Source organism: Suncus etruscus, chromosome 4, assembly GCF_024139225.1.
Source record: "Suncus etruscus isolate mSunEtr1 chromosome 4, mSunEtr1.pri.cur, whole genome shotgun sequence".
Classification (NCBI taxonomy): domain Eukaryota; kingdom Metazoa; phylum Chordata; class Mammalia; order Eulipotyphla; family Soricidae; genus Suncus; species Suncus etruscus.
The window spans coordinates 153,855,517-153,881,359 of NC_064851.1; the positions used below are offsets into that span (position 1 = coordinate 153,855,517).

Below are 25,843 nucleotides of genomic sequence, written 5' to 3' on the forward strand. Positions count from 1 at the left end.
AATATCAGAGCCACTGGTTTAATATTTCCTTCCTCAAGTTAGTTTTCAATGTAAACTTACATTCTATATAATTTTTGCTTAACGAGATAATAAAATAATTGATTCCATATCTGTAGCTGGTAATTTGGAATTATATTAGATCAAGTGCAAAATTTTAATGCAGCAGGATTAGATATCCTTAGCACTTGACACTACAATTTAAGGAATTTAAGCCTTTGATTTGATTGGCCTATCAATAAATTCTTTTGTTCAAAGTGCTTATCGGCATAATAAGCTAAATGTTTTACATATTTGTGAAGAAGATCCTGTTTGACCCATTTGGAGAGTAAGAGGCACTCATGATCTTTATGAATGTCAGGTTACTGTTTTTGCATCATTGCTTAACAATGTAGTAAAATAAAGAACAAGACAAAGCTTTGATGTGTTTTTGTTTGGTGTCGTGAAAACTGATTGGAGTAGCATAATATTCTACTCAGAGGATGGGGTTATCTCTAGGAATTTAATATGAGAATCAGTGGGTGGGGTATGTTCCTTTCCATTCTCTTAAATGAACAAATCCAAGACCATATTAAAGGTGCTGAGAAGATAGCTCAAAGGGCTGGAACATATTTTCTGCTTGTGGAAGATGGTTCGATTTCCAACAGCACATCGTTTCTGAAATATTGCCTTAAAATAAAAAGAAAACCACAGATAGTCTGGTCCAGGCTGATACCACTCTGGCATTCTTGGAATTGTCAGGGGGCAGATTCTCCTTTCTATGTGAATCACAGCAGCCCAGTGCCATACCCTACCAGTGGTCCTCAAATTTTTTTAAAAGGGCCAGTTCACTGTCCCTCGGACCATTGGAGGACTGGACTGTAGTAAAAACAAAAACTATGAACAAATTCCTATGCACACTGCATATATCTTACTTTGAAGTGAAGAAACAAAACAGGAACAAATACAATATGTGGCCCGCGGACTGTAGTGTGAGGACCACTGCCACCCTCCTATAGCTCTGCAACTTAACCATATCAAACTGCTAAGCTATCAAATTTATTTCAGATCTACAAGTGGCCACATGCTAACTGAAAATTTTATCGTCTTGTCAACCCAGTAGTATCACAGGAAATCTGCTGGAAAATGTTACTTAGTAATTTACCAAGCTCAGTGAGCCTAAACAGTAACACAAAAGGTTCAACTCCCACCAATCACAGCCCAATAAATCCTTAGTCATTGACTTTAATAACACCGTGGAGATGTAACAATCAACACCATGACATACCACGTTCGTAATATAGTTGTTTCAGGCATTAAATGTTCAAACATCAGTCCTGCCACTAGTATAACGTACTTTTCACCAATATCCCCAAATCTCCCAACCATCACCAAACCCTGGCACCATGCAGGAACAACAGATTGACTTCATATTGTTTGTTAACAACACAAGTCAAATTTGGGCTAACAATGTTAAAACATTGCATTTGGATATATACAAACTTTAAAAACTAATTTTCAGAAGTTACACAATATATAGTGGTACTTCTTATAGTTTCAAGTACTTTGAGTGTGTGTGTGTGTGTGTGTGTGTGTGTGCAGTCACGCATTGCTTCTACCCTAACCCCTGTTGTATTTCCCAGTCTCAGACTTGTTTTACAATAAGCAGAGTATTTCATAGAGAAGTTTATATTCCCTGCAGATCAGGAAACTATTTGTATTTTTGGCTTATTGTTACATCTCAACGATCTAAATGCCTTATACACATTTCAAGTCTCAGGCAGAAATAATATATTGTGAGGAAATACAATCCATAAACTAATACGTAGGACTGAAAATATTCATAGAGAAATTGCCTTGCACACAGCTGGTCTAGGTTCAATCCTCTGCATCCCATATGGTCCTCCAAATGCTACCAGAAGAGTGTAGTCAAGAGTATCCCTTGAGAATCGCTGTGTATATATAGCCCAAAACCTGAGGGGAAAATTAACATTGATAAATTTTTTTTCCTTTTTTTTTTGGTTTTTGTGTCACATCCAGCAGTACTCAGGGATTACTCCTGGCTCTGTGCTCAGAAATCGCCCCTGGCAGGCACAGGGGACCATATGAGATGCCGGGATTCGAACCATCCTTCTGCATGAAAGGCAAATGCCTTACCTCCATGCTATCTCTCCGGCCCCACATTTATAATTGTTAATGGAATTCTGGCCCAGTTAGTGTTTGCCAGAATGACTGCTACAATGTAGACCTAGTTTATCCCAGCACATCCCTACTTAAATGATTTTATTTTTTCCCTTAGAAGAAAGCCTTTGGGAAACTTCACCTGACCCAAATGTTTATTCTATAAAAACCGTGACTTTATTCCCTCTGAAGAAGCCTGTGCTCTTGAATATAAAGAAACCTGTATTCTCTTCTCTCACATTTCTCTAGTTTTTTTTTTTTAATAAAACTTTTTACATACACGCAAGCTTTTCTCAAAACTTCTACCAAAAGAAAATAAATTGACTGGAGCTCTGCAGACCCTGTTTGCTTTGGCAGCACGAAAGAGGGATTGTTGACAATGTGGGAAATGTATGAAGCCTTGCCTTGCCTTGCCTCCCCTGGCCAACCCCCTCCCTCATAAAGAGCAAAAAGGCCCAAGTGCAGTAAAACAGAAAATCCTGTCTTCCTAAAGTACAAGTATAGACCCATTGATGGTAGGTAGGACAAGAGAAAGAAGGGAGAAGATTTAATACTGAGTCTAGGATTCATACCAGTACCATTCAAGGCCTATCGCTGAGAGAAGAGGAAACAATGTCAGTCACAGATAAGAAGTTTGGCTGACAAAAGGGACAAAATGCTGAGAAAAGACGCATTTCCCAAACAGCAGTTGACTTTCTACCAACTTACAAAGCACTAAATAACAAACATCAACTGCTAGGATGTGGGGGCAAGACTTTAGGAGGCTAACCTCTGGTGCACTAAACAGTAGAACTGAGAAAGCAAGGACAGAAAGGTAACAAAAGTAGTTATTGAGCCGGAGGGGTGGTGCAGTGGTAGGGCGTTTGCCTTGGACGTGGCTGACCTAGGATGGACTGCGGTTCGATCCCCAGACTTCCCATATGGTCCTCTTAAGCCAGGAGTAACCCCTGAGCATCACAGGGCATGGCCCAAAAACCACAAAAAAAAAAAGTAGTTGTTTGTTGTAAGGGCAAATACTGAGGCTTGATGGTTGGCTGGTTGTCCAGGGGTTCACAGCTACCACATGCAACTTGCTTTTAGCCACTCACATTTCATAATATTCACCATGTTTGTATTTGTGCTGACCCTCCGGTAGGCAGAAGGTGCAGTGCACAAGAAACCAGACTCACAGGAAAAGATTCATTTCAGCCACGGGGTGTTGAGCAGCCCCTTGGATCTTAATGAGCCAGCCAAGTTTCTACTCTGCTGCTTTTCCCTGCCACTTCTATTAACCAGAGTTCAACATAAATCACCTGAGTGTCAGGGTTGACATAATTAAAGGTACTTGTGCCAATCAGCTCAAAAGATGAAAGGAAAAAAAAGTTATAGGTGTATGAAAACAGTTCGTCAACAATAATAATAATAAGCACAAAATAATGTGAGAGTGTGAAATTTGCAGTGCATTGAAGGCCACCATAGCACTAACAAAAACTGCAGCTCAACTCCTAACTAGGTAGAACAAACCCCACTCAAATGGTTTTATAGAACAAACATCCATTTCTAGGCATTAATAATTAACATGCAAAAATCAGTGGCCTCGTACACCAATAATGAGAAGAAATGGACTTTAAAAAAACAATCCCATTCACACATTAGTCTCACACAAACTCAAATATCTTGAAGTCAACTAAAGAGGTGAAGGGCTTCTAAAAAGAAAACTACAAAATCCTGCTTCAAGAAATAAAAGATGACACAATGGAGACACATATCCTGCTCATAGATTGGAAGGATTAACATTAAAAATGGCAATATTGGGCCCAGAGAGATAGCACCGTGGTAGGGCATTTGCAGCTGACCCAGGACTAACGTTGGTTCGAATCCCTGCATCCCATATGGTGCCCCGTGCCTGCCAGGAGCGATTTCTGAGCACAGAACCAGGAGTAAACCCTGAGTCCTGCTGGGTGTGGCCCAACCCCACCCCAAAAATGGCAATACACCCCAAAGCATTGTATTTAATGCAATCCCTCTAAAGATACCCATGACATTCTTCAAAGAAGTGGATCAAACACTCCTGAAATTCATTTTGAAAAATAAACAACCACGAATAGCTAGACTACCCAACTACAATCATGTCTAATCAAGGTGCTTATATAGACTTTTAAATTATATAATAAAAAATAAAAATATAATAGTACCTCAGTTCGTTATATAACAGGCATCTGATTTTTTTGTTTGATTTTGTTTGGGGCCTACATTCACCAGTGCTCAGGGATTATACTAAACTCTCTCGGGAATCCTGGCAGTACTCAAAGAACCATACGTGGTACTGGGGATAGAACCCAGATGAGCTGCATGCAAGACAAATGCCCTAACCACTATACATCCTCTTCAGACTCAGCAGTTGATATTTGGGGAACACAAAACAAGACTATTCACTGGTGGTGGGAATGCCCCTGATTCATTGTAACTATGTACCTTAAATATTACTGTGAAAGATTTTTAATTCAGATCGGCTACAATAAAAATTAAAAATATATAATAAAAATCTCTACATATGAGAGAAATAAAAAAAAAAAGACTAGTGGGACTGCAGCACATGTTTTGGTATTCAGGAAAAAATAAGTTCAACCCCTGGCACCTCATGTCCCATCTCCTGCACCGCTGGTGTGCCTCCCCACAACAAAAATTTTTTTAAAAATATATCAATTGTTTCAAAGTACATTAAATTCATAGAATATTGGCAGGTGGATCTGTATTACTATTTTTACCCACCCTCCATGTATAACTATTTTAAATATCAATTGATCCAGAATATTCTTCATTTAGAAAAAAATATCGACTTTGAATCAGTGGATTCACCACAAGTGACAAAGAAGCAAGCTTGTCTTGATTTTACTTTTGTAGAAAAGAGGAAATAATAACTTTTCAGAATAGTGGCTGCCAGATAATGAAATAAAATAAAAATTGAACTACATGTTGAGTTTTTGCTAGACAAATCTGGCCACCCTGAGGAGGAACTAGAGTCTAGTTCCTAGTCTTACTAGGAATGACTAGTATTATAACATTTTTATATCTTATTATATTTATTGTGTAATTGTTATAATCATATATTTATATTACATATTTATATATTTATAAATATATTTATATGTTTAAATAAATATATATTTATATATAATTATATACTAGTATTCCTAGTATTATTAGGCTGCTCAGTAGGAGTTAATGTGGGGTCTTTGTTTTTGTTTTTTTTCTTGGTTGGTTGGTTGGTTTTGGTTTTTGGTTTTTGGAGCCACACCCGGCTCCCGCTCAACTCCGAAAGCGCTCCTGAGTGACGTCACGCGTCAGCGACACGTCGAGCGCGAAGCCCCGCCCTCTCGAGATGGCGCGCGCCGCTTTAAAATGACGTCCAAGCCCAGCCCGCGCGGGGGCTGACGGGATTGTGGCGGTCCGTCCCAGGCCGTCCCGAGTAGGAAGCGGCCGCCACTTCCGGCCGCGCTCAAGATGGCGACCTCTCTGGGTTCCAACACGTACAACAGGCAGAACTGGGAGGATGCGGTGAGGGGGAGACTGCGGGGTGCAGGGGTGGAAAAGGCAAAAAAAGAGGGCGGCAAGGCTGCGTCTTCGGCGGCTTCGGCGCTGCCGTGGGGCCCCAGTGGGAGCGAGGGGCGAGGGGGAGAGCGCCGAGGCCTAGCGGGTGTGCAACTAGCAGACAGACCCACAACCTCTTTTCCCCCTTTGCACCAGGACTTCCCGATCCTGTGCCAGACGTGTCTTGGAGAGAACCCCTACATTCGAATGGTGAGGTCCGCGGGACGGCGGGCATCATGCTTAGGGTCTGTATGGGGTGGTATTTGCATCCTGGATGAAGATTCTTTCTTTCCCTCTGGGCCCTGCAGCAGTGATCCCTGATCAGGTTCCTTCCCAACTAACCCCAAGCATAGGACATTTATTTGCATGGGAACATCCTGTTGTTCCCTCGCTTTGAAATTAAGAAACAGTCCTGTGATACACGGATGGGGTGCATAAGAATAGCTGTTACTTTTAGCAGTTGTTTCCCAGGAAGGAGATCTAGTAGAGGCTTTCAGAGTTGAACGTCCCATCAGAAAGTGGAGCCGAGATTGAACTTCAAAATAGTATGAATTGAGGGGGGCCGCCGGAGAGATAGCATGGAGGTAAATAAGGCGTTTCCCTTGCATGCAGAAAGGAAGGTGGTTTGAATCCCAGCATCCCATATTGTCCCCCCCCTGAGTGCTGCTGGATGTGACACACAACCCCCCCAAAAAATATTATGAATTTAAGTTCAAAATATTCCTCAGTATCTTAGGGGGAGGGGAGAACAAAACAAAAGGAATTATGTTTTCTGACTCGAGCAGTTGTGTTTCGGCCTCTACTCCTGGTCTCTTTAATGGACAATCTGTTCTTGGAAATAAGGGTAAATTTAGTGGCATCAACAGTTAAGGCTGGAACATGATCAGTCTCAGAGGAATTACTATTGAAGCGTTCAATATCTTATTTGGTTTAGGGGCAGTGCATACTAGGCAGTGCTGCAGGCTTACTCCTGGCTCTGTACTCAGGGATTACTCCTTATAGTGCTCAGAGGACCATATCGGGTGCTAGGGATTAATTCAGTGACAGCTGTTTACAAGGCAAGTGCTTTCCCTGCTGAGCTAACTCACCAGCCCCTACATTTCAGATTTAGCACAAGGATAACTTGTATTGCCTTCTGATGTTACTTTGTACCAGGACTGTGGAAACGATTAGGAATTTTAGTGCTTAGAATGGAGCTTAGGAGCTTGAAATGAAGAGTGTAGCTATGAGAAAACACATACTTACCTGGCACCCTATATATGTATATATTCCTTCTCCCCTGCTGCCCCTAAGACCAGAATCTCTATACTAATTTCAGTTTTATTTAGGGAGGAGCATTGTTGTTGTTGTTGTTTTTTCTTTCTTTAATTCTTGTTATTTTTTATTTCAGACCAAAGAAAAGTATGGGAAGGAATGCAAAGTAAGTGTGTGCTAAGTATTTAATGTGCATAATATAAAAACTAGCTTTTTGTTTTATATTGATTTGTAGGGTTACTCCCTGCAGTGCAGTGGGAGTAGACTAAATAAAGTTAGCCACTTGCAAAGCAAGTGCCTTATTTCCTGTGCTTTTTTTTTTTTTTTCTCCACCTCTCCCCAAAAGCAATGAGCCTTTTTATGGACTGGATGATTTTTGAACTCTGCAGTTTTTTGTTTATTTGGGGACCATACCTGGCTGTGCTCAGAGCTTACTCCAGTTGTTTGCTGTGGGGCACAGGTTACCATATGGGATACCAGGGGTCAAACCCAGGTCTGCTGTGTACAAGACAAGCACCCTACCTTCTGTATTATTGTTCCGATCCTATTCCTGCAATTTTATGCTAAATGTTGAGTATCTCTGAATATGAGCATTTTGCCTGAGAAGGCAAGGACCTTTCCTTTGAATTCTCCATCTCTTAGACTCCTGAATTGCTTGACCACATTGGGACTAGTAACGTTCTGTGACTCTTATTTTCTATTAAAGATCTGTGCCAGACCTTTCACAGTATTTCGCTGGTGTCCTGGGGTCCGGATGCGTTTTAAGAAGACTGAAGTTTGCCAGACCTGCAGTAAACTGAAGAATGTCTGTCAAACCTGCTTATTGGACCTTGAGTATGGTATGTGCCCCTTGCTAGTAATTGGTGCAATTTAAACTGGTTTTGTGTTTATGTTTCAGTGTTTTCAGTGACCTATATAGAACTAAGGGCCTCACGCATGCGAGACAAGTACTTGTCAGTGAGCTAGACCCACATAGATTGGAAAGTAGGCTCAGGGATGACTTGATGTATTTGGGGTGCCAGGATTGAACCTGGTCAGCCAGGTTTCAATCAGCCAGGGTTTAGCCACAAGAGTTCCTAAAGCAAATGCCCTCCCCCCATTTCTAACCCCTCTTTGGATGTTTGCTATAGATTTTTTTTCCCAGCAAGAGGAGAATCATAAAACAAGTGTGGGTTATTTTTTTTTTAATTTAAGCACCATGATTTTGAGGTTGTTTATACTTGGATTTTTATTCTCCATAGATAAAATCGTTCATAATTGAGTTATATTCATGCAATGTGTAACAAACTTTACAATACACATTTCCCACCACCAAAGTCAACAGTTACTCTCTCACACCCTCCCATGCCCTCTTTTCTTCCACCACCATCCCTCTCTTGCCTCTGGGGCAAGCATATTACTTCACTCTCTTATTTTTTGGTGGTTTGCACTGCAGCTAATGAAGGGAGCCATGAATGTCCCTTTCATGGTTGACCGTTCTCTACTCTAGCTACATTCTGCTCCTTGTAGCAAGCTTTCTACCATGGACTGATCCTCTTTTTATTTATTTGTTTATTTTGCTTTTTGGGCCACACCCGGTGATATATAGGGGTCACTCCTGGCTATGCGCTTAGAAATTGCTTCTCACTTGGGGGACCATATGGGACACCAGGGGATCGCACCAAGGTCCATCCTAGGTTAGCTCATGCAAGGCAAACACCGTACTAACCACTGCTCTAGCCCCAGGACTGGTCCTTTTTTTTTTTTTTTTTTTTGGTTTTTGGTTTTTCGGTCACACCCGGCAGCACTCGGGTTATTCCTGGCTCTATGCTCAGAAATCGCTCCTGGCAGGCACAGGGATGCTGGGATTCAAACGGCCATCCTTCTGCATGAAAGGCAAAAGCCTTATCTCCAGGCTATCTCTTTAGCCCCAGGACTGGTCCTCTTAATCCTCAACTCTATTGTCTCTAGATATCATCCCCTCATTATCTTTTATTTTCCTTATGTCTTACAGATGAGTAAGATTATTCTATGTTTATCCGTCTTCTCTGACTCATTTTTGCTGAGCATAATACTCTCCATGCCCATTCATGTATAAGCAAATTTCATGACTTCATTTTCCTAACTGCTACATAGTATTCCATTGTGTAGATGTACCACAGTTTCTTTAGCCATTCATCTATTGTTGGGCACCTGGGTTGCTTCCAGATTCTGGCTATTGTAAATAGTGCTGTGATAAATACAGGGGTGCGGAGGGTAATGAGTGTGTTTTAGACCCACCCTATAAAAGTAGGAATTGATCAATTGGAAATGAATCAGAACTTGTCTAAATCGCTTTCATTAACATCTCTGATCAAAGTGAGTTTGAGACATTGTTCTCTTTGTTTTGTTTCTGAGTTTTGTAGGGAGAGATGGTTGGTTTGGGGACTATACCTTGCAGTGCTGGGAGCTACTACTTTCTCTGGTTGGGGTCTTCTAGGTAGTGCTCAGGGACACCCTGGGATACCAGGGAGTAAACCTGAATCTTCCATATACACTCGGCCCATTCAACTATCTATACAGCCAAAGGATTCTTCTTTTTTAGCCAAAGGATTCTTTTTTTTTTTTTTTTTTTTTTTTTTGGTTTTTGGGCCACACCCGGCGGTGCTCAGGGGTTACTCCTGGCTGTCTGCTCAGAAATAGCTCCTGGCAGGCACAGGGGACCATATGGGACACCGGGATTCGAACCAACCACAGCCAAAGGATTCTTATGATAGCTAGTGTTGGATTACTGATCCTACACTAATTAATAATTGTACTCCACCCTAGGGTGTGATCTGGTGATAGTATATTGGATTATCCCCTACTTGGTATTCGTCTCCCACCCAAGGGTGGGACCTGATTCTTGTTAATGAAAGCAGGGGTCTGAGGAAGGCAGGGGCTCATTTTTGGGTCTTCCACTGGCCATCTTAGGAGCAGAAAGCTTAGGTAATTTGAATTCCTCGTTTGACCACTGGATTTCTTGAACCCGTTTTTGTACCTCTACACTGTGTGAATTATTTCCTACAGATTTCTACAACTGGGAACTGTTCCCCCTATTCTAGTTGAAGAGGGGATGGGAACTGCCTTTCTTGTCTGGGAGCTCGGTGGGAATCAGATCTCAACCAATCTAGAGAATGTGACTCATCAGCTAGTTTCCTTACCTTGGGCTTCTTTCTAGATTTAAAATATTTTCTTTTTATAAAACTCCCACCAAAAATTGATATACTGAAAACTCAAGTTTTTGACTAATCTATGCTGTTAGGAAAGTTTTTAAAAATTGTAAATTAAGGGGCCGGAGAGATAGGCACAGCAGTAGGGTGTATGCCTTGCACGAAGCTGATTCAGAACGGACAGTGGTTCGAATCCTGGCATCCCATATGTCCCCCCTAGCCAGCCAGGAGCGAATTCTGAACAACCAGGAGTAACCCCTGAGCACTGCTGGGTGTGACCCCCTCCCCCCAAAAAAAAAACCTTGTAAATTAACACTTATGAGGAAAATAATTTTCAACATGAAATCATTACCAAAAAATTGAAAATGAATTTCTATAATGTTAAGTTCAGAAAGTTGTTCTTATTGAAAGTCCCAGTCTCAATATTAATATAATTTTATGATGCTTTAAGAAGATATTTTGGAATCTGGTGACCCTGATTGACTATGACTCTACATGCTAAATTTGGACCACTTTTTACATTTATTTTAATATGGGTTATAATAATAGCTAAATACATTTTTAACCAACAAATTAAATCTGACTTTAACTACAGTTTGCTTATCTGTAAGTTTTCCTAAAATAATTCTCTTGATCTTGTTTCTAGAGAGTTTGCAATTTGAATAGTCTTACTACAATATTTGCATGATGCTATTAAAGATTAAGTAAAAAATAAAGTTTCTGATAGAAAATAGAAAAGTGATTACTCATGTTCCTATTCTCTATGTTTATTTTATTTTATATTAATTTTTTGCTTTTTGGTTTTGGGACCATACCTAGCAATGCTCAGAGCTTAGCCACACCTTGGGATCACTCTTGGTGGTACCCCAGGGACAATATAGGATGTTGGGGATTGAAGCTGGTTCAGGAGCAATCAAAGCAGAGGCCTTCCCACTAGACTATTATACTGGCCCCTATATGGGAATTTTAAAATATAATCCTTTTTTCTCCTTTTCTTGGTCCCAGGCCTACCTATCCAGGTTCGTGATGCAGGGCTATCTTTTAAGGATGATATGCCCAAGTCAGATGTAAACAAAGAATACTACACTCAAAATATGGAGAGAGAGGTATATTGCTACTTTCTTAATGTCATTTTTAATTTGCCAATAAAAGAATATTAGAGGTTTGACAAGAGTTATATAACAAATTTTTGACTTGTCATCTTTGTCTAGATTTCTAACTCTGATGGAACACGGCCAGTTGGCATGCTGGGAAAAGCCACCTCCACCAGTGATATGCTTCTCAAACTAGCACGGACCACACCCTATTATAAAAGAAATCGTCCCCATATTTGCTCCTTCTGGGTAAAAGGAGAGTGTAAAAGAGGAGAGGAATGTCCATACAGGTAAGAGCTGAATTCCATTTTCAGTATTTGCTTTCTGCTGATAGTCATCTAAGAAGTAGGAAATACTAACTCAAACTAGTTCTGCCTTATTTGTTTTTTTGTTTTGTTTTGTTTTGGGGCCACATCCACCAGTGGTCCTGGCCCTGCACTCAGAAATTGTTCCTGGCAAGCTTGGGGGACTATATGGGATGCCAGGAATTGAACCTGGGCCCTCCCAGGTCAGCCGTGTGCAAGGCAAACACCCTACTGCTGTGCTATCTCCAGCCCCAAGTTCTGCTTTAAAATCTAAAGGCGTATACAACTAGTGTGGTATATGTTAAATCTTATGTCTTTTGAGAAAAGTAGCTGCTGGCCATGTAATACAGATGTGATCTTCTTTCTTTTTTGTTGCGGGGGGGGGGGGGGCTGTTTATGGGTGACACCTGGCTCTTTGCTCAGAAATCACTCCTGGCAGGCACGGGGGGACCATATGGGATGCCGGGATTTGAACCTCCTGAATCAGCTTCATGCAAGGCAAAAACGCCCTACCTCTATGCTATCTCTTTGGCCCACTTTTTTCTTCCTTCCTTCCTTCCTTCCTTCCTTCCTTCCTTCCTTCCTTCCTTCCTTCCTTCCTTCCTTCCTTCCTTTTCTTTCTTTCTGTTTGTTTTGAACACCTAGCAATGTTCAGAACTTACTCCTTGGTCTACTCAGGAATCACTCTTGCTTGGACTCAGGTACCATATGTGGAGCTGAAGTTGACTGAGTGCGACGCTATTTCCCTGTCTTAACTGGTTTTTAGCTTAAACTACCTTCCCAGCCAAAAAAAATCATATATATATACCCTTTTTCCCCCCTTTCTTTTGATTTTTGGGCCACCCAGCAGTGCTCAGGATTTATGTCTGGCTCCATCTTAGGGATCACTCCTGGGGCTTGGGGACCATACGGGGTACTTTTAATTGAACCTGGGTCAGTCACATGCAAGGCTGACACCGTAACCGCTGTACTTTTGCTCCAACCCTTATATGCTCTTTCTTTTAAGAAATGTGATTTTTAGGGAGCATAAGAGATAGCATGGAGGGAGGGCATTTGCCTTGCATGCAGAATGACTATGGTTCGAATACCGGCATCCCATATGGTCCCCCGAGCCTGCCAGGAGTGATTTCTGAATGTAGAGCTAGGAGGAACCCCTGAGCGCTGCTGGGTGTGACCCAAAAACCAAAGAGAGAGAAAGAGAGAAATGTGATTTTTAATGTTTTCCCCTTTTCTTTGCTGTCACACATACATGGCTGTGTTTGCACACTTAGGGACTCCCAGGGTCTGCAGTGTTTTACAGGGGTTTGCACCCTTTATATTGTGATGATTTCACATTTGCTTATCAGTCTATACACATTAGTTGTATTCAAAGCATTCTGATTGTGGGGCTTGTGGTGGTCATTTTAGTGCTTAATACTACGAGTCCCACAGTGCTTACACATGATCGGTTTTGACACTGGAGATTGCACACTTCTTTTTACATATATATTTTTTATTTAACTAACATGATCATAGTTGGGTTACAGTCACAAACAGAACACCCCCCTTCACCAGTGTAACATTCCCCCTCCCCCCTTCCCATCCCCTGCCTGTATTCGAGACAGGCATTCTACTACAGTTACTTGTTTTTAAGTTCAGTAAATTGTAATTTTTTTTCCTTAAAGGATAAGAGTAAAAAAATATTGTAAAGGTATGATAGTGGCAATCGCCGTTATTTGCATAGGTCCAGAACAATATGGGGAAAACGGGAAAAAAATCTTTAGCCTGATTACCAAAAGGCCTCACCCCAGAAGTTTATTGGCATAAGACCGACTTTAGGTTCCAGGCATACCAGTCTATCCAAGCCGAGTCATTCTCTGTGGTCCCGGTGAAACTTTTTCACACTTTAGCTGTTGTTGGTATCAGATTCTTATATTTAAAGATTATAGATTCTGGGAGATTGCACACTCTCAATTGTGCTCATACACAACAAGGCATACAGAGATTATACACCAATGTGGCACCAGTGAGCCCAGATATCAGTGCCAGGGATCGCCTTTGGTGGTACTAAGTGATACCAGAAATCAAACTCAGCCTCATGTTTATATAGTAAATGGTTTTAGCCACTGAACCATCCCCAGAGCCCAAGTATAACTTTTCCTACTATTGGCCCTATAACTTATTCACTCTAGAGAATATAATAAAGGCTTGGAGATAGATTGTGTTAAAAACATTTCTTCTTGGGTTTTTTTTCTAGGATTTAATTTGTTTGGCTTTTGGGGTTTTAATTTCTAAGTTAAAGCACCATGATTTACAGTCATTTATGGTTGAGTTTTGGACATGAGTGTTCCAGCTCTAATTCACACCAGTATCAGTTTCCCTCCATTAATGTTTCTAGATTTCATCCCATACCTTCCCTTCCCAGCCTGACATCTTTACTTTTTGGGGGAGTGGGGGCACACCTGGGTGCATTCAGGTTACTCCTGGTTCTGCATTCAGAAATCACTTCTGAATTATTTGGGATGGCGGAGATTGAGCCTGAGTTGACTGCATGCAAAACAAATGCCCTACACATGATCGCTCTTTCCGTATGATTGGTACCTTTTTTTAAGTTTGGTTGTTAAAGTTTAGTCTCGTGATTTCAGTAAAGACATTTCTTTAAGAAAAATAGATGGCCACATAAATGGCTTTTGGAGGTTATTGTTTCCTACTTATATAACTATTTTGGTTATATTTTGGCATGGCTATAGTTTTTTAGCTATCACAAGGGAGATGTACTATTTGTAAATGTCTCCTCTTAATTCACCTTTATGTTTTATTCTTCTTTTTTTGAACCATAGACATGAGAAGCCTACGGATCCAGATGACCCCCTTGCTGATCAGAATATTAAAGATCGATATTATGGGATAAATGACCCTGTGGCAGATAAGCTTCTAAAGCGTGCATCGACAATGCCCCGACTGGACCCGCCAGAGGATAAGACTATCACCACACTATATGTCGGTGGCCTCGGGGACACCATTACTGAGACAGATTTAAGGTTTGTGGGTGTAATTTAGTAGACATTTTTTGATTTTAAATTACCTTGGAATAATTCTTCACACAAATATAAGCAAAGATTATAAGCATACATTTTGCTACTATTAAGTATCATGCAGACTAGTTTTGGTTTTGGACCACATCCTCTGGTATTTAGAGGTGATTCCTGGCACATGAGTCCAGAGACATTCCTGACAAAGCCTGGGGGAACCATGTGATACCAGAAAGCAAACAGTTCTCTTGAATGCAAAGTATGTCCACTAGGCCATTGAGCTATCTCCCCAGCTCCCCACACTAGACTTTTTTTTTTTTTTTTTTTTTTTGGTTTTTCGGGCCACACCCATCTGATGCTCAGGGGTTACTCCTGTCTAAGCGCTCAGAAATCGCCCCTGGCTTGGGGGGGATCATATGGGATGTCGGGGGATCGAACTGTGGTCCTTCCTTGGCTAGCGCTTGCAAGGCAGACACCTTACCTCTAGCGCTACCTCATCGGCCCCTCCACACTAGACTTTTTTTTAAAAATGCCAGAGAGGTAATTTTCATCAAGATTGCTTTTTATGGGGGCCGGAACGGTGGCACAAGCGGTAAGGTGTTTGCCTTGCACAAGGCTAACCTAGCACAGACTGCAGTTCCATCACCTTGCGTCCCATATAGTCTCCCAAGCCAGAAACAATTTTTGAGTACATAGCCAGGAGTAACCTCTGAGTGTCACCAGGTGTGGCCCCCCCCCAAAAAAAAAAAAAAAAAGATTGCTTTTCCCATCCTAGATGGGATAATTGTTTCTTGTTTTTACCTAGTAGCCAATTAAATTTTAAAGGAGGGTACAATCTAAATACGATTAAGTCGGAGGAGTCTTTGAAATGATAAAACTTAGTTTAAATTTGTTGTTGCTGCTGTTTTTGGTTTTTGGGACACACCTAGTGGCACTCTGGGATTACTCTTGGTTCTGCTCAGAAGTTGCACCGGCAGGCTCGGGGGACCATATGGGATGCATGGGTTCGAACCGGGGTCCATCCCGGGTCAGCTGTGTGCAAGGCAAATGCCCTACCGCAGTGCTATCACCCCAATTTATTTTAAATCTTTGACCTTTTTTAAGGCTTTTATTATTTTGGGTTTGAGGGCCATACGTGGTAGTGCTGGTACCAGGTTGTTCCTAGTAGTGGCCAGGTGACCATGCAGTGTCAGAGATCAATCTCAGACCTCCTATAATTAAAGCATATGTTCAATCCTTGAGCTATATGTTCCTAGCCCTAAATTGTTGCTTTCTCCCCCCCCCACCCAATTTTGGGGGCCACAGTTGTTAGTGTTCAGGGTTAACTCCTAATTCTTTGTTTAAGGTGAGCTTTGGGGACCATATATAGTGCCAAGAGTGGACCCAGGTTTGTTGTGTGTAAAGCAAGCATTTTACTCCCAGTATTTTTTCTCCAGCCCAAATTGACTCATAAGTGATTGGAGTTTGGGAAACTTATTGACCTGTATTTTACTTGACCATACGAGATACTTGAACAAGCGTTGATAGAAATGACTTGCTCCATCACTAAAGAAGAGATTCCTCTATGTTTATAACCTTTAGTAGAATATTTCTATTAAATCCTGTTAAAGTAAACTAGACCAGTGGTTTTCAGTGACTGATGCTAATCTACACATATAAATAAGGTTGAAAACCACTAAGCTAGACAGTAGTCAAAATTGTTGTGGTTTTTTTTTTTCTTCTCTGTATTTTATTTATTTGGTTTTTGGGCCACACTCAGTGATGCTCAGGGGTTACTTCTGGTTATGCCCTTAGAAATCGCTCTTGGTTTGGGGGACCATATGAGATGCCGGGGGATCGAACTGCAGTCTGTCCAGGTTAGCGTGTATAAGGCAGATGTCCTACCGCTTGCGCCATCACTTCGGCTCCTTTTTCTCTTTTTAGAACCTTAAAAAATAAGCATTCTTAGTATATGGAAGTGTAGTTTTCCAAACCATTATTTAGGGTTTAATGCCCTAAAGGATTACTCCTGCCTCCTTTTTTTGTTGTTATTGTTTGTTTTTAGACCAAACCCTACCATGTTGGGGGGGATAGGGGAAGGTTCTGGCTCAGCACTCAGTAATTACTCCTGGCGCCATTCAGAGGACCTTATAGCAAAGAGCCTACCTTTTGTACTATCACTCTAGTCTGTTTCTTATCTTTAATGGAAAAATTCCTGGGTTTTTTGATTTACTAGTTCCTTCCCTCTCAGTAAGCAGCATAATCCACTATAAAGTTTGACATTGGGGGAACTACTTGCAGGTAATCAGGCATATAGCCATGGAACCAACTGCTTTCTGGTATGTCAGTGTCTTAGTTCATATTTTACTTCCTAGAATGTTTACTAACTGTTGCTCTTTCTGTTCCTTCAGGAATCACTTCTACCAGTTTGGAGAGATTCGGACCATTACTGTTGTACAAAGACAGCAGTGTGCTTTCATCCAGTTTGCCACTAGGCAGGCTGCAGAAGTTGCTGCTGAGAAGTCTTTTAATAAGTTGATTGTCAATGGCCGTAGACTCAATGTGAAATGGGGAAGGTAAGAATTAAGACTGTTTTAAAATACCTTTATAGAAGATATTTTTCAGAATTTGTTTCATTTTCTGGAAATGAAAATAAACTTTTTGGTTAAAGCAATAGGCCCTTTAAATAATTTAAAGTCCCTTATTAAATGATTATTTTTAATCGAACTTAAATATTACTGGTATCAACAACTTATAAAGTTACAGAATGGGATATGCACATACAATGCATATATCTAGTTGTTTGTTTTTGTTTTCCAATATGGGCCTCTCTTCTCCCGCAGTGCTGAGGCCCCTGGGGGCCATGCCCATGTGGCCTGAAAGTTTGGTGCTTTAAATTTTTAATTCTCTAACAGCACTCCCAGACATATTTGATCTTGCCCCCTTTTCAGCAAAAATATTTCTTGCTCCTTTAGAAATGAAAAGAACCCCTCAGTTGCACCCAAGGCTACTGCTGCCTCTGGATTACTGGGTGTCCCCAAGGGGTCATTTTGCTCACTTTGAGAAAGACTCCCCAACATCTTGGGCCCTACCTTGGAAATGTTTTCAAAGTAATGTTTCTTCAAAGGGTTTTGTTTTTTGTGACCAGCTAGTATAAGCCAAGTCTAATGCCAGAAAGGTAAATTTGAGAATTGGACATAGATTAGAAGAATAGCTCATTTAAGATTAGAAATGATATTGTTCAGGTAGGTTCAAGTAAAATGTCCTGAAAGTTCTCTAGGGAACCTGTCTCTAGTTTGAAAGCAGGGAAGAGACTGCTAGTAGTAGCAATAACTCTTCAGGAGTGTTTCCTGTGTGCTGATGAAACACTGACACTCTCTTTGGAATTCTTTTTTTTTTTTTTTTTTTTTTTTTTTTTGCAATTTTTAGTGCTGCTTTTTTTTTTTAATGATATTTTTTTATAATTTTTCTAATGTTTTTTTAATGATATTTTATTTAAACACCTTGGTTACATACATGATTGTGGTTGGGTTTCAGTCATATAAGAGGACACCCCCCCCCCAATCACCAGTGCAACATTCCCGCCACCAATGTCCCAAATATCCCTCCTCCCCACCTCTATTTCTCTAACTAAACTCATCACTCTTTGTGGTGAGGCTCATGAAGTGGGCTGTAACTTCCAGCCCTCTCTTTTGTCTCTGAAAATTATTGCAAGAATGTCTTTCATGGGTTTTAAGAAAAATGAAAGTTGCTTGGAATTTTGATAACTTTTTTGTTTGTTTTGGGGCTACAGCTTTTGATGCTCAGGTGTTACTCCTGGCTTTGCACTCAGAAACTCCTAGCGGGCTTGGGGGACTATGTAGAATGCCAGGGATCAAACCTGGGTCAGCTTCGTGTAAGGCAAATGTCCTACCCACTTTTCTATTGCTCTGGACCCTCATTTTTTGTGTTGGGGCCATGTCCAATGGTGCTCAGGAGTTCCTGCTGCTTCTGTACTCAGAAATCATTCCTGACAGGCTCAGGAGACCATATGGGATGCTGGGTGTTGAACCAGAGTTGGCTGTGTGCAAGGCCAATGCCCTACCTGCTGTGCTATCACTCCAGTCCACGCCCCCCTTTTTAATTTTTGTTTTTGGGGGTCAGACCCAGCAGTTCTTGGGGTTTACTCCTGGCTATGAATTCAGATAATTTCTAGCAGGCTCAGGGGGACAATATGTGGGACTAGGGATCAAACAAAGCAGACACCCTGCCTGCTGTACTGTCAGTCACTCTGGCCCCTCTGACATGTTTTGAACTTAGGTCTTTCTGAACTGCAAAAGCCCTTTATTGTATCTATTTTGCACTATGGAATTTGTAGGAAAAGATTGTATACTGAGGAGACCTCAAGAGTGAAGGTACTTTATTGGGCTTGGAAAAATAAAAATTAGAGGTATGATGGATGATGGACCAATGTGTGAATCTATGTGTGTCTGTTTCCAAGGTCCCAAGCAGCCAGAGGAAAAGAAAAAGAAAAGGACGGAACCACAGATTCTGGGATCAAGCTAGAGCCTGTTCCAGGACTGCCAGGAGGTCAGTACAGACTGCTACCCAATATCTTATAACTTCAGGTGCTCAGCTTGCCCTTATATTCTTGGCTTTCAGCAGAACCCAGTTCTCTTTTTCTGGCAGGACTTCCCAGCATTAAAGATGGCGGAGCCTATATCATTGCCTTTGCCACTCACTATGGACTGTTTTCTCTTCTCAGCACTTCCACCACCCCCTGCAGAAGAAGAATCCTCTGCCAACTACTTCAACCTACCCCCAAGTGGTCCTCCGGCTGTGGTGAACATTGCCCTGCCACCACCCCCTGGTATTGCCCCACCTCCACCCCCAGGTAATATCTTCTTTTTAGTAGGTGGGGTGAGCAAGATAAGAAAAGCCATGCTCAAAGTTCTGCAGCCACAGTTTACTATTAAGTCTAACACATCTAAGTCTTTTGAGTTTGCCCTATAGAAGTCTTTAGACATCTATATTCAGATAATTTCCTGGTTTGCCAAAGCGGAAGCAGTCGTCAGTTTTCAAAATCCCAGATGTATGTACAGATTTCCCCAGCAAAGTATCTTGTTCTTATTTGGTAGATTATAGTCTCTGAATCTAGGAGTGTTCAAAAATTCTTCATAAATTAATGGTAATGGTAATGAAAATGGTAATTTTCAGACATGAACACTTCCTATGTAAACAAAGTGCATAAATCATAGCCAGTTCTTTTTAGAATTGCTGTATTATTGAGGAAGTCTTGATTTTTTTTTTTTTTTTTTTTTTTGGTTATTGTTGCTTGGTTTGGGGGCCACACTTGGCAGTGCTCAAGGCTGGCTCTACACTCAGGAATTATTTCTGCAGTGCTTGGGTGAAGGATAGGGTATTCCAGGGATTAAATCTGGATCAAATGTGTGCAAGGCAAACGGCCTACACATGTACTCTCTTCAGCCTGGAAGTCTTGGTTTCTGAACACTAGCCATTCTGATAGTGTTGAAATTATAATGATCATAAGCACCCTGATCATGACCACGAGCAATCTAATTTCTGACATTATAAATACTGATGGGAAAATCATGTTTGATGGCTAATAGAGCTTTAAATAATATATTTTCAGATCCCTGAGTCCTTTAGACTGTTGTTTTATGTCGAACCTATGGCAAAAATTTCTGAAGCAAAGGAATACAGGCCGGCATTTCTAAGCAAATGTCAGGAATGGCATTTTCCAACTCATCACATCAACTTAATTTATAGGTGTTTATTTTTTATTTGTTTTATTTATATTTGTTTATAAATTTCTAAGCAAATGTATAGATTAGTAGTTGATTTTGACCTTCTTCAGGGATTTCAGAAGTTGTCAAGGAATTGGAATCCTAACAAGTTTGTCCTCTCCCATTTGCAGGTTTTGGGCCACACATGTTTCATCCAATGGGACCACCCCCTCCTTTCATGAGGGCTCCAGGACCAATCCATTATCCTTCTCAGGACCCTCAGAGAATGGGCGCTCATGCCGGGAAACACAGCAGCCCCTAGCACATTCTCCCCACTCTGAGGATTTGCCGAAGAAAAGGCACGTGAAAATCTCAGTAAATGAACCTTGGAATAAATATAATTTCCCTTCCTTTGTAGTTTTCATGGTAGCTGAATGTGTTCAGATATGGGCAGTTGGGAGACAGCCATGCTTTCCTACATGTATTCAAAGGATTGATGGACTGCAGATAAGCTGCCATTAACACATCTGGTTACTGCTATTACACTGCTAATTACATTTAATGTTATTTCCCCTCGTGTCTAAGGGGAACAGGAACTGTGTGAATTGCAAAGTCAACTGAGTTACCATCCCAATTAAAATTTGCTTTGTATCATTTGTGGGGGAGGGTCAGGTTGGAATGAATTGACTGTGCTTAAAAAAGTCAAAAACAAAGTTTTGATCATTTTTACATCCACTGAGTATTTTCCGTTTTTTATTATCTAAAAGAAAAGATTCCTAGTACTAATCATTGTAGTGACCTGAGTGTGATTTAATACTTCAGAAGTTACGCCCCCCAGAAAGGCAAGTAGGAACTGGCACCCAGCATGACCAGGTCTCTCCTTGCCTCTCTGCCGCAATTATTAACCACTAAAGGGATTGCTGATGATTTGACTTCTCTACGCTACCAAAAGAGTCAAGAACTAAAATTCTTATTTCTGTCGGTCGAATGGAAATCTAAGTGTCTTGAGTATGTATCATTGAAGAAACAGTTTTAAAGAACTTCCTATAAAACACTCACAAACTGACATGAAAAAGCACTGGAGAATATTTGAGCAGAAGACTCGTGGCTCACAGCTGGAACTCTGACCTTTAGCATTCACCTTCGTGTGTCTTCAGTATCTCATTTTAATTCCCTGCATCTGGCAGGAGACTGTTTAGTCGTAGACTATTTGGATCTAACTGAATTGTAGATGGTAAAGAATTGGATGTATTGGTTTTGTTTTTAAAATATTAAAATGGGTCAATTTTCCAAATGTCTTAGGCATATTTATACATTTCTGCTTATTCTTTGGGTTTATAATGAGAAACAAGTGAATCTGTTTCATTTATGTTTTATTTAAATCAAAAATTAAATTTTGATTTCTGTTTGGTTTTCTTTGGGGGCACACTAAGCAGTAGTCGGGGTTACTCCTGGTTCTGTATTCAAATATTCTAGCAGTGTTTGGGGAGCCATATGGGATGCCAGGGATCAAAGCCTGGTCAGCCACATGCATTATGTATTATGCTCCTCCCTCAATTTTATTTTTAACTCTGTACCCATTCTATGCTACAAAGTCTCTGGTCTTTCCCAGAGTTGTGTGAAAGGTTAATTGTGAGGTTTGAAACGGGTAATAAATACTCAGGAAGCCTGAGGCAAAGTTATGACATCATTTTTAGGATCATAGTTTTAAAAAGTCAGTCTAGAACAGGGGATATAACTAAGCAATAGAACATTTGCTTTGTACCTTTGAAGTATATGTGAAGCAATCTCCCAGTCTCTCAAGAGTCATCTTAGGGGACTGGAGATAGTTTAAATATGCTTTTAATTTTTTCTCTTAAAATCAAGGTTGTTAACAAACAGCTCAGTAAATTCTCAGTGACACCACTGAGATAAAAAAAAAAAAACCACTGTTGTCAGATATGGTTTTCACAAATGTTTTACCATTTATTATAACAAGCAATATAAAATAACTTAATTGTGCCTGCTAAAGAGCCAGCAAAAATAGAGATATGGTAGAGAAAGGTCACACTGATGGTGGGATTGGTACTGGAACAACGAATGCCAAAGCAACTGTATTATAAATAAACCACAGTGCTTAAATAAATTAGAAAAGAAATCAGTGACAGAGAAAATACAGAAAAGTGGAAGCAAGGGTAGAGAAAATAGGGAAAAGTATCTGAGGGCCTTGTACATGGCCAGCGTAGGTTTGGTCCTCAACACATCTATCTAGTCCCCCAAGCACAGCCAGAAATGATCTATGAGCATAGAGATCCCAGGAGTCATCTCTGAGCACTGCCTGGTGTAGACTTCAAAACATTAGCAAAAATATGGATACGTTTCTAGCAGAAATAGAGATGGGACCAGAGAAAGAACTCAGTGGGCTGAGCACATGTTTTGCAAATGGGGATCCTGGGCTCATTCCTCAGCACCAATGCTGAAACTTACCTGAGCATAGAGATATGAGCAGCACTAAGAACCAGGGAGTATAGCCTGAAAACAATATCAGTAAGTAAGGCAATAGAAACTCAACAGTACACAACTAGAAACATGGAACAATGTGAAACATTCAGATGAATCCACAAAAGGGGAAAAGAATTGAAAACTACAAATCCTATTGTGCTCCAAAGAGTGAAGAAAGGTAGAAAAAAGAAAGGGCCTTGAATGTGGCCAGGACCAGTTTAATCCCCTGAACAAATCCCAGAATTCTTGAGAACAGAGCCAGGAGTGAACCCTGACACTGCTGAGTGTTGCTCCAAAATGAACCCCTATTTAAAGATACGATAATCAAGAATTAACCTAACTTATGGGAGGAACTAAACACTAAGTGCAAAAAGAAAAATATTTCCAAACAGTAATTCCAAAGAAACAAAATGGCAAAAATGAGGGGTCCATGGTTCTGCAGTAGAGCACTGCTTTGTAGCTGGCACTGTCTTATTTGCAAAATAAATCCCAAAAGCACAACACAAAAGTGTATGTCCCTGTTGAGCCATACCCATTGCAGCCGAGAGTTCCAGCTATGCACGTTCCAAATATATTCTGGTATGTTCCATAAGTTTGCATATATCTTTTGTATATTGTACATTTCTGGTATGTAGTATTTGTATACTCCAAATGGGAATAAGAACATTATTTGGGCATAATGATTAAGGACTTAATACAAAGATATATAACAATATATATGCATCAAATATACCAAAATTTAAATAAATTGCTAATAGAATCAAAGCATGACATTGAGAATAATATTGAGAGAAATTTTTTGGATAAGGCCATACCTGGAGGTTCTCAGAGTTTACTCCTATCTACACTTCGGGATTACTCCTGGCAGGGCCCTGGTGGACTATATGGAATGCTGGAAGTCGACCTGGGTTGGCCAAATACAACGTAAGTGCCCTACTTGGCTGTATCATCTCTCCAGGCTCAATAATAGATCATTTTAATACCTCACTGAAAACCATGACAGGCTACCAAGAGTAAGGAAATAAAAATAACCTTTAAGTAATAGAATAGATGGCAGGGCCCGGAGAGATAGCACAGCGGTGTTTGCCTTGCAAGCAGCTGATACAGGACCAAAGATGGTTGGTTCGAATCCCGGTGTCCCATATGGTCCCCCATGCCTGCCAGGAGCTATTTCTGAGCAGACAGCCAGGAGTAACCCCTGAGCAAAAGCCGGGTGTGGCCCAAAAAAAAAAAAAAAAAAAGAAGAATAGATGGCCTTAACATTTACAGAGCAACTTACCCAAAAAGTGTTTTCTCAAGTGCACATAGAATAATCTTTATTTTACACTAAAATTTTTGTAATTTTATTTCACATGGCTAATTTTAAAATAAAATTTATTAAGATATGGTGATTTACATAGATATTTATTGTTGAGTTTCAGATATACAATGTTCCATCACCAATCCTATCATCAAGTGTCCCTCCAACCAATGTCCCTAACTTCTCTTTCATCTCACAGCCTGACTTCTTGCAGGCACATTTTTATGATATATTTAAGCACCATGATTTGTAGTTGGGGTTCAGTCATAAAAAGTACACTCCCCTGCACCAGTGCCACCTTCCAGCCACCAGTGCCACCTATCTTCCTCCTCCCCCACTTTCTGCCTGTCTTTGAGACAGGCATTCTATTTCTCTCACTACCATTGTCATGGTAGTTGTTGATGTAGTTATTTTTCTAACTGCAGTCACCACCTTTTGTGGTAAGCTTCATATGGTGGGCCGGTCCATCCAACCCTCATCTCTCATCTCTGGGTATTACTGCCATACTATCTTTTTTTTTTTTTTTTTTTTTTTTTTGGTTTTGTTTTTGGGTCACACCTGGCAGTGCTCAGGGGTTACTCCTGGCTCTAAGAAATCTAAGAAATCAGCCCTGGCAGGCTCAGGGTGCCGGGATTTGAACCACTGTCCTTTTGCATGCAAGGCAAACACCTTACCTCCCATGCTATCTCTCTGGCCCCTATCTTTTGTTTTTCTTTTTTTTTTTTTTTTTTTTTTTTTTGGTTTTTGGGCCACACCCGGCGGTGCTCAGGGGTTTCTCCTGGCTGTCTGCTCAGAAATAGCTCCTGGCAGGCACATTTTAAACAACAATTATAATTTGGGTTTCATGCTTATAGCATTATCTCTATCATTTAGATATATACATATACCTCAGTATGTCCATTGTACCTGACCCTTAACTCTGTTATCTCTCACTCATCATTCATCTATTTTGCTCTACCCCCTTGCTTTCTTTCCTATCCTTATCATTTTTGTAATCTATAGTCAGCTGTTTCTAGGTATCCTCTATTTGGTACTTTACATTCCCTCCTTCTGTTATTCTGTATGCCACAGATAAGTGAAATCATCTTTCCTTTGTCTTTCTTTTTTTGTGGGGGGGGTGTTGGGATTTTGGGCCTCACCCGGTTACTCCTGGCTATGCGTTCAGGAGTCGCTCCTGGCTTGGGGGACCATATAGGACGCCGGGGGATCGAACTGCGGTCCGTCCTAGGCTAGCGCTGGCAAGGCAGACACCTTACCTCTAGCGCCACCGCGCCGGGCCCTTTTCTTTGTCTTTCTGACTCACTTCACTTACTTAACACCTCCAGTTTCATGTAAGTTATGGAAAGTTTCTTTTTAAATAATTTTTATTTTGACCGAAGTGGATTATAAATCTTTCACACTAATATTTTAGGTACATAGTGACATTGAATCAGGGGCATTCCACCACCAATGTTGTCCTCCCTCCATCCCTGTTCCCAGCATGCATCCTATATCCCCCTCCTTTGCCTCTGGGCTGCTAGTATAAGTAGTCTCATCTATGTCTAGCTAGATTGGGTATTGATTCTGTTGATGTTGGCTTTGGATTTGGTGTTTAAGTCTGATCATTTTTTTATTTCTATTCAATGTTCATACGACTGTTTGGTCTTGGTACCCTCCATTATTTCCCCCTCAATTTATGAGGCAGAACAAGATAATTCAAGTTATGTGGTTCTGTTTGAAGAGGGGGAAAAGGGGCAAAAATCAATTAAGCAAAAAATGAGAGGAGTTCTTCTAGAGGTTATAAATATCAACTTAAG

The 25,843-nt window shown here is 40.7% G+C and overlaps 1 protein-coding gene across 1 annotated transcript; it reads left to right on the forward strand.

Annotated features, from left to right (window-relative positions):
* Nucleotides 1-5,527: 5,527 nt before the first annotated feature.
* RBM22 (RNA binding motif protein 22) lies at nucleotides 5,528-21,560 on the forward strand. The gene is made up of 11 exons (XM_049771867.1): nucleotides 5,528-5,694; nucleotides 5,884-5,937; nucleotides 7,118-7,147; nucleotides 7,688-7,820; nucleotides 11,157-11,257; nucleotides 11,363-11,535; nucleotides 14,370-14,570; nucleotides 16,952-17,116; nucleotides 19,021-19,109; nucleotides 19,285-19,413; nucleotides 20,458-21,560. The coding sequence occupies exons 1-11, from the start codon at nucleotides 5,641-5,643 to the stop codon at nucleotides 20,586-20,588; spliced, it is 1,260 nt and encodes a 419-aa protein (XP_049627824.1). The 5' UTR covers nucleotides 5,528-5,640; the 3' UTR covers nucleotides 20,589-21,560.
* The last annotated feature ends 4,283 nt before the right edge of the window (nucleotides 21,561-25,843 follow it).